The sequence below is a fragment of the Lonchura striata genome, chromosome 38 (assembly GCF_046129695.1).
Source record: "Lonchura striata isolate bLonStr1 chromosome 38, bLonStr1.mat, whole genome shotgun sequence".
Taxonomy (NCBI): Eukaryota; Metazoa; Chordata; class Aves; order Passeriformes; family Estrildidae; genus Lonchura; species Lonchura striata.
Genome location: NC_134640.1, coordinates 1,500,907 through 1,509,588, shown reverse-complemented (window position 1 = coordinate 1,509,588; position 8,682 = coordinate 1,500,907). Strand labels below are relative to the sequence as shown.

The window sequence follows — 8,682 nt, the reverse complement described above, 5'->3', positions numbered from 1 at the left end:
GTCCCCAACATCCCCAATGTCCAATGTCCCCTCAATGTCCCCTCTGTCCGATGTCCCCAGTGTCCCCAATGCCCCAATGTCCCCAATGCCCCAATGTCCCCAACATCCCCAGTGTCCCCAATGTCCCCTTGGTGTACAAATGTCCCCAACATCTCCCAATGTCCCCAGTGTCCCCAATGTCCCCTCAGTGTCCCTCTGTCCCGCTGTCCTCAGGCTGTCGCGGTGCAATGACCCTTGCTGGGCACCATCCCTGATGTCCCCAGTGTCCCCAATGTCCCCAGTGTCCCCAACATCCCATTGTCCCCATTGATGTCCCCATTGTCCCCAACGTCCCCAGTGTCCCAGTGTCCCTGTACAATGTCCCCAAAGCCCCCATGTCCCCAATGTCCCTTGATGTACAAATGTCCCCAACATCCCAGGCGTCCCCAACGTCCCCAACATCCCAATGTCCCCTCAGTGTCCCTGCTGTCCCCTCAATGTCCCCTTACTGTCCCCTTACTGTCCCCAGGTTGCCGCGGTGCGAGGACCCTTGCTGGGCGCCATCCCTGATGTCCCCAATGTCCCCAATGTCCCCAACATCCCCATTGTCCCCAGTGTCCCCTTGGTGTACAAATGTCCCCAACATCCCCAACGTCCCCAACATCCCCAATGTCCCCCCAATGTCCCCTCACTGTCCCCAGGCTGCCGCGGCGCGAGGACCCTTGCTGGGCGCCATCCCTGATGTCCCCAATGTCTCCAACATCCCATTGTCCCCAATGTCCCCTTGGTGTACAAATGTCCCCAACATCCCCAATGTCCCCAACATCCCCAATGTCCCCAACATCCCCAATGTCCCCCCAATGTCCCCCTCACTGTCCCCAGGCTGCCGCCGGCGCGAGGACCCCCGCCGGGCGCAGTGGCTGGAGAACAGCCGGCGCCGGGACCCGGCCGGGGGCGGCCGCTGGGACCCAGCTCCAAGTACATCTACTTCTGCTCGCAGCACTTTGAACAGTCCTGCTTCGAGCTGGTGGGCTACAGGTGAGCTACAGGTGTGTGACAGGTGTGCACAGGTGTGTACAGGTGTGTACAGGTGTGTGCAGTGTGTGACAGGTGTGTGCAGGTGTGTGCAGGTGTGTGCAGGTGAGCTCCAAGTACATCTACTCTGCTCGCAGCACTTTGAGAGCTCCTGCTTCGAGCTGGTGGGCTACAGGTGAGCTACAGGTGTGTGACAGGTGTGTGCAGGTGTGTACAGGTGTGTGCAGGTGTGTGACAGTGTGTGCACAGGTGTGTGCAGGTGTGTGCAGGTGTGTGCAGGTGTGTACAGGTGTGTGCAGTGTGGTGCAGGTGTGTGCAGGTGTGTACAGGTGTGTGCAGGTGTGTGCAGGTGAGCTCCAAGTACATCTACTTCTGCTCGCAGCACTTCGAACAGTCCTGCTTCGAGCTGGTGGGCTACAGGTGAGCTACAGGTGTGTGCAGGTGTGTGACAGGTGTGTACATGTGTGTGCAGGTGTGTGCAGGTGAGCTCCAAGTACATCTACTTCTACTCGCAGCACTTCGAGAGCTCCTGCTTCGAGCTGGTGGGCTACAGGTGAGCTACAGGTGTGTGCAGGTGTGTACAGGTGTGTGCAGGTGTGTGCAGGTGTGTGCAGGTGTGTACAGGTGTGTACAGGTGTGTTACAGGTGTGTACAGGTGTGTGCAGGTGTGTGCAGGTGTGTACAGGTGAGCTCCAAGTACATCTACTTCTGCTCACAGCACTTCGAACAGTCCTGCTTCGAGCTGTGGGCTACAGGTGAGCTACAGTGTGTGCAGGTGTGTACAGGTGTGTGACAGGCGTGTGACAGGTGTGTGCAGGTGTGTACAGGTGTGTACAGGTGTGTGACAGGTGTGTGACAGGTGTGTGCAGGTGTGTGCAGGTGTGTGCAGGTGTGTACAGGTGTGTGCAGGTGTGTGCAGGTGCGTGACAGGTGCGTGACAGGTGTGTGCAGGTGTGCGCAGGTGTGTGCATGTGTGCGCAGGTGTGTGCAGGTGTGTGACAGTGTGTACAGGGTGTGCAGGTGTGTGCAGGTGTGTGTACAGGTGTGTTCAGGTGTGTTCAGGTGTGCAGTGTGTACAGGTGTGTGACAGGTGTGGCAGGTGTGTGACAGGTGTGTACAGGTGTGTGGCAGGTTGTGTACAGGTGTGTACAGGTGTGTGACAGGTGTGTGTACAGGTGTGTTCAGGTGTGTTCAGGTGTGTGCAGGTGTGTACAGGTGTGTGCAGGTGTGTACAGGTGAGCTCCAAGTACATCTACTTCTGCTCACAGCACTTTGAACAGTCCTGCTTCGAGCTGGTGGGCTACAGGTGAGCGACAGGTGTGTGACAGGTGTGCACAGGTGTGTGCAGGTGTGTGACAGGTGTGTGACAGGTGTGTACAGGTGTGTGCAGGTGTGTACAGGTGTGTGACAGGTGTGTGACAGGTGTGTACAGGTGTGTACAGGTGTGTGACAGGTGTGTGACAGGTGTGTGACAGGTGTGTACAGGTGTGTGACAGGTGTGTACAGGTGTGTGACAGGTGTGTACATGTGTGTTACAGGTGTGCACAGGTGTGTGCAGGTGTGTTACAGGTGTGCACATATGTGCACAGCTGTGTATAGGTGTGCCCAGGTGTGTTACATGTGTGTTACAGGTGTGCGCAGGTGTGTATAGGTGTGTACAGGTGTGTTACAGGTGTGAGCAGATATGTGCAGGTGTGTTACAGGTGGGTGCAGATATGTGCAGGTGTGTGCAGGTGTGTTACAGGTGAGATTTTGGTGGTTACCAGGTGATTTTGGGGGTCCCAGGTGAGGTTTGGGGGGTCCCAGGTGATTTTGGGGGTGCAGCTGAGAGCCCCCCCAGGTGTTCCCCAGATTTTGGGGTCCCCTCCCCGGTTTTTTGGGTTCCCCCCCTGATTTGGGGCTCCCCCCTATTTTGGTCCCCCCACCCAGTTTTGGGGTCCCCCCCCTATTTTGGCTCTCCCTGGTTTTGGGGTCCCCCGGTTTTGGGTCTGCCCCAGTTTTAGGATCCCCCCCCTCCCCCCATTTTGGGTCCCCCCAATTTTGGGCTCTGCCCCGATTTTGGGGATCCCCCCTTATTTTGGGTCCCCCCGGTTTTGGGATCTGCCCTGATTTCGGGGATCCCCTCGGTTTCGGGGTCCCCCAGTTTCGGGGATCCCTCCCCGATTCGGGGTCCTCCCGATTTCGGGGATCTCCCCCGGTTTTGGGATCCCCCTCCCCGATTCGGGGTCCCCCCGATTTCGGGGATCCCCCCCAGTTTTGGGGATCCCCCCCCGGTTTTGGGGTCCCCCCGATTTTGGGATCTCCCCCGGTTTTGGGATCCCCCTCCCCTTATTCGGGGTCCCCCCGATTTCGGGGATCTCCCCCTGGTTTTGGGATCCCCCTCCCCGATTCGGGATCCCCCCGATTTCGGGGATCCCCCCCTGGTTTCGGGGATTTCCCCCCGGTTTTGTGTCCCCCCGATTTTGGGGATTCCACCCCCGGTTTTGGGATCTGCCCTGATTTTGGGGATCCCCCCCTGATTCAGCGTCCCCCCGATTTCGGGGATCCCCCCTGGTTTTGGGTCCCCCGTTTTGGGATCTCCCCCGCTTTTGTGGATCCCCCCCCAATTCGGGGTCCCCCCGATTTCGGGGATCCCCCCCTGGTTTCGGGGATTTCCCCCCGGTTTTGGGTCCCCCCAATTTTGGGATCTCCCTCGGTTTTGGGATCCCCCTCCCTGATTCGGGGTCCCCCCGATTTTGGGGATTCCACCCCCGGTTTTGGGGATCCCTCCCCAATTCGGCGTCCCCCCGATTTCGGGGATCTCCCCCCGGTTTTGGGGATCCCTCCCCAATTCGGGGTCCCCCCGGTTTTGGGGATCCCCCCCGGTTTTGGGGATCCCTCCCCAATTCGGGGTCCCCCCGATTTCAGGGATCCCCCCCGGTTTTGGGGATCCCTCCCCAATTCGGGGTCCCCCCGGTTTTGGATCTGCCCCAATTTTGGGATCCCCCGCCCCCCGATTTGGGATCCCCCGGTTTTGGGCTCTGCCCCGATTTCGGGGTCCCCCGTTTTTGGGGTCCCCGGTTTTGGGGTCCCCCTGACCGGGGGTCCCCGCAGTGGCTACCACCGGCTGAAGGAGGGCGCCGTCCCCACCGTGTTCGCCCCCGGACCCCCCCGGACCCCCCGGCCCAAGCCCCCCCCGGGCCGGGACCCCCCAAAAACGACACGGGGCAGCCGCAGGTGGAGGTGAGCCGGGCCCGGGGGGGTTTGGGGGGTCCCGTGGGGGATTTGGGGGTGATCTGGGGGGCTTGGAGGGGATTTGGGGGGGATTTGGGGCATCCTGGGGGGGATTTGGGGGGTCCTGGGGGGGGATTTGGGGGATCCTGGGGAGGATTTGGGAGGTCCTGGGGGAATTTGGGGGGTCCTGGGGGGGATTTGGGGGGGTCAGGGAGGGATTTGGGGGGTCCTGGGGGGGGTTCTGGGGGGATTTGGGGGGTCGGGGGGGTTTGGGGGGGTCAGGGGGGGATTTGGGGGGTCCTGGGGGGGGATTTGGGGGGTCCTGAGGAGGATTTGGGGGGTCCTGGGGGGATTTGGAGGGTCCTGGGGGGGATTTGGGGTGTCCTGGGTGGGATTTGGGGGGGTCCTGGGGGGGATTTGGGGGGTCCTGGGGGGGATTTGGGGGGTCCTGGGGGAATTTGGGGGGTCCTGAGGAGGATTTGGGGGGTCCTGAGGAGGATTTGGGGGGTCCTGGGGGGGGATTTGGGGGGTCCTGGGGGGGATTTGGGGGGTCCTGAGGAGGATTTGGGGGGTCCTGGAGAGGATTTGGGGGGTCCTGGGGGGGATTTGGGGGGTCCTTGGGGGGATTTGTGGGGCTCAGAGGGAATTTCAGGTGGTCCTGGGGGGATGTGGGGGGCTTGAGGGGATTTTGGGGGGTCCTAGGGGGATTTGGGGGGTCCTGGGGGGGATTTGGGGGGGCTTAGGGGGGATTTGGGGAAATTTGGGGGGTCCTGGGGGAATTTAGGGGGGTCGCAGGGTGATTTGGGGGGGCTCGGGGGTGATTTGAAAGGGATTTGGGGGAGCTTGGGGAGGTTTGGGGGGTCCCGGGGAAATTTGGGTGGTCCCAGGGGGATTTGGGGGGGCCCGTGGGGGATTTGGGGGGGTCTTGGAGAGATTTGGGGAGTCCTGGGTGAGGTTTGGGGGGTCTTGGAGAGATTTGGGGGGTCCCGGGGGGATTTTGGGGGGTTTGGGGGTCCTGGGGCAGATTTGGGGGGGCTTAGGGAGAATATGGGGGGCCTTGGAGGGAGGATTTTGGGGGTCCTGTGGGGATTTTGGGGGGCTCGGGACCCCCCCAGTTCATCCCAGTACAGCCTGAGCCTTCCCCCTTCCCTGGTGGGACCCCCGGACCCCCCAATTCTCCAAGACCCCCCCAAAATCCCCCCAGGACCCCCCAAATCCCCCCAGGACCCCCCAAAATCCCCGGGAACCTCCGGGGCTGTTTGGGGGTCTCTGTGGGGCTGTTTTGGGGTCTCTGAGGGTGTTTTGGGGTCTCTGGGGGTCTCTCCCGGGATATTTTGGGGTTCACTCCAGGGGTGTTTTGGGGGTCTCTCCAGGGCTGTTTTGGGGGTCTCTGAGGGTGTTTTGGGGGTCTCTGGGGGTCTCTTCTGGGCTGTTTGGGGGTCTCTCCGGGGGTGTTTTGAGGATCTCTCCAGGGCTGTTTTGGGGGTGTCTCTGGGGGTCTCCAGGGCTGTTTTGGGGGTCTCTCTGGGGGTCTCTCCGGAGCTGTTCTGGGGGTCTCTCCCAGGTTGTTTTGGGGGTCTCTGTGGGGCTGTTTTGGGGGTCTCTCCAGGGGTGTTTGGGGGTCTCTCTGGGGGTCTTTCTGGGGCTGTTCTGGAGGTCTCTCCAGGGCTTTTTTGGGGGTCTCTGGGGGTCTCCAGGGGTGTTTTGGGGGTCTCTCCAGGCTGGTTTTGGGGGTCTCTCCGGGGCTGTTTTGGGGGTCTCTGAGGGTGTTTTGGGGGTCTCTCAGGGGGTCTCTCCAGGCTGGTTTTGGGGGTCTCTCTGGACTGTTTGGGGGTCTCTCCGGGGCTGTTTTGGGGGTCTCTCCAGGGGTGTTTGGGGGTCTCTCCAGGGGGTTTTGGGGGTCTCTGTGGGGCTGTTTTGGGGGTCTCTCTGGGGGTCTCTCCAGGCTGTTTGGGGGTCTCTCGGGGGGTCTCTCTGGAGCTGTTCTGGGGGTCTCTGGGGGTATCTCCGGGGCTGTTCTGGGGGTCTCTCCAGGGCTGTTTTGGGGTCTCTCCGGGGCTGTTCTGGGGGTCTCTCCAGGGGGTTTTGGGGTCTCTCCGGGGCTGTTCTGGGGGTCTCTCCGGGGCTGTTTTGGGGATTTTCTGGGGGTCTCTCCAGGGGGTTTTGGGGGTCTCTCCAGGGCTGTTCTGGGGGTCTCTCCGGGGCTGTTTTGGGGTCTCTCCGGGGCTGTTCTGGGGGTCTCTCCAGGGGGTTTTGGGGGTCTCTGTGGGGCTGTTCTGGGGATCTCTCCGGGGCTGTTTTGGGGGTCTCTCCGGGGCTGTTTTGGGGATTTTCTGGGGGTCTCTCCAGGGGGTTTTGGGGTCTCTCCTGGGCTGTTCTGGGGGTCTCTCTGGGGGTCTCTCCCAGGTTGTTTTGGGGGTCTCTGTGGGGCTGTTTTGGGGGTCTCTCTGGGGTTCTCCAGGCCTGTTTTGGGGGTCTCTCTGGGGGTTTTTCTGGAGCTGTTCTGGAGGTTTCTCCAGGGCTGTTCTGGGGGTCTCTCCGGGGCTGTTTTGGGGATTTTCTGGGGGTCTCTCCAGGGGGTTTTGGGGTCTCTCTGGGGCTGTTCTGGGGGTCTCTCCAGGGGGTTTTGGGGGTCTCTGTGGGGCTGTTCTGGGGGTCTCTCCGGGGCTGTTTTGGGGTCTCTCCAGGGCTGTTCTGGGGGTCTCTGGTCTGACCTCCCCCTCCCCCCACAGACGGGACCCCCGCCCGCCCCCGGCGCGTCCCCCGCTGCCCTCGTCCGTCTCCTGCTTCCCGCGGGACACCCGGGACCCCGGCCCACCCCCGGCCGGCGACCACGGCGGCGTCCCGGCCCTTCCCGGCCCCTCGGGCTCCATCCCGGAACCGCTCCTGGTGGCCACGGGCGAGGAGGTGTCCACCAGCGGCCCGGCCCTGCCCGAGGGACCCCCGGGACCCCCGGGACCCCCGGGACCGCCGGGACCGCCGGGACCGCCGTCGCCGTCGCTGTTCATGCTGCGGCTGCCGCCGCGGGCGGGCTCCTACATCCAGAGCGAGCACAGCTACCAGGTGGGCAGCGCGCTGCTCTGGAAGCGCCGCGCCGAGGCCGCGCTGGACGCGCTGGACAAGGCGCAGCGGCAGCTGCAGGCCGTGAAGCGCCGCGAGCAGCGCCTGCGGCTGCGCCTGGCCGAGCTGCAGAGGGACAGGAGAGCGGCCCCCGAGCCGCGCAGGAGCTCCAAGCAGCGCCCGCTGGAGATCCAGGGGGACAGGAGAACGGACCCCGAGCTGCGCAGGAGCTCCAGGGAGAGCCCAGTGGAGCTCCACGGGGAGAGGAGAGCGGAGGAGCTCCAAGGAGAACCTGGTGGAGCTCCATAAGGAGAGGATTGCCGAGGAGCTCCAAGGAGAACCTGGTGGAGCTCCATAAGGAGAGGAGAGCCGAGGAGCTCCAAGGAGAACCCAGACCTGTGGCTGGTGGAGCTCCGTAAGGAGAGGAGAGCGGAGGAGCTCCAAGGAGAACCCGGTGGAGCTCCATAAGGAGAGGAGAGCGGAGGAGCTCCAAGGAGAACCTGGTGGAGCTCCATAAGGAGAGGAGAGCCGAGGAGCTCCAAGGAGAACCTGGTGGAGCTCCGTAAGGAGAGGAGAGCCGAGGAGCTCCAAGGAGAACCTGGTGGAGCTCCATAAGGAGAGGAGAGCCGAGGAGCTCCAAGGAGAATCTGGTGGAGCTCCATAAGGAGAGGAGACGGGACTCAGAGCTGTGGAGGAGCTCCAAGCAGCGCCCGCTGGAGATCCAGGGGGACAGGAGAACGGACCCTGAGCCGCGCAGGAGCTCCAGGGAGAGCCCGGTGGAGCTCCACGGGGAGAGGAGAGCGGAGGAGCTCCAAGGAGAACCTGGTGGAGCTCCATAAGGAGAGGAGAGCGGAGGAGCTCCAAAGAGAACCTGGTGGAGCTCCATAAGGAGAGGAGAGCCGAGGAGCTCCAAGGAGAACCTGGTGGAGCTCCATAAGGAGAGGAGAGCCGAGGAGCTCCAAGGAGAACCTGGTGGAGCTCCAGGGGGAGAGGAGAGTGGAGGAGCTCCAAGGAGAACCCAGAGCTGTGGCTGGTGGAGCTCCATAAGGAGAGGAGATGGGACTCGGAGCTGTGGAGGACCTCCAAGGAGAACCTGGTGGAGCTCCAGGGGGAGAGGAGAGCGGAGGAGCTCCAAGGAGAACCTGGTGGAGCTCCATAAGGAGAGGAGAGCGGAGGAGCTCCAAGGAGAACCTGGTGGAGCTCCAGGGGGAGAGGAGAACCAAGGAGCTCCAAGGAGAACCCAGAGCTGCGGCTGGTGGAGCTCCATAAGGAGAAGAGACGGGACTCAGAGCTGTGGAGGAGCTTCAAGGAGATCCTGGTGGAGCTCCAGAGGGAGAGGAGATGGGACTTGGAGCCGTGGAGGAGCTCCAAGGAGCTCTGGTGGATCTCCAGGGG

General features: G+C 62.5%; 1 protein-coding gene across 1 annotated transcript in view; it reads left to right on the top strand.

The window, feature by feature from the left end:
- Window positions 1–8,682, top strand: part of THAP7 (THAP domain containing 7) — a 12,512-nt gene extending 3,830 nt beyond the window's left edge. Inside the window, 5 exon segments of the mRNA XM_077789858.1 lie at window positions 862–868; window positions 870–950; window positions 1,364–1,434; window positions 4,108–4,236; window positions 6,960–8,682. Coding sequence (XP_077645984.1) covers window positions 862–868; window positions 870–950; window positions 1,364–1,434; window positions 4,108–4,236; window positions 6,960–7,596 — 925 coding nt within the window. The 3' untranslated portion in view covers window positions 7,597–8,682.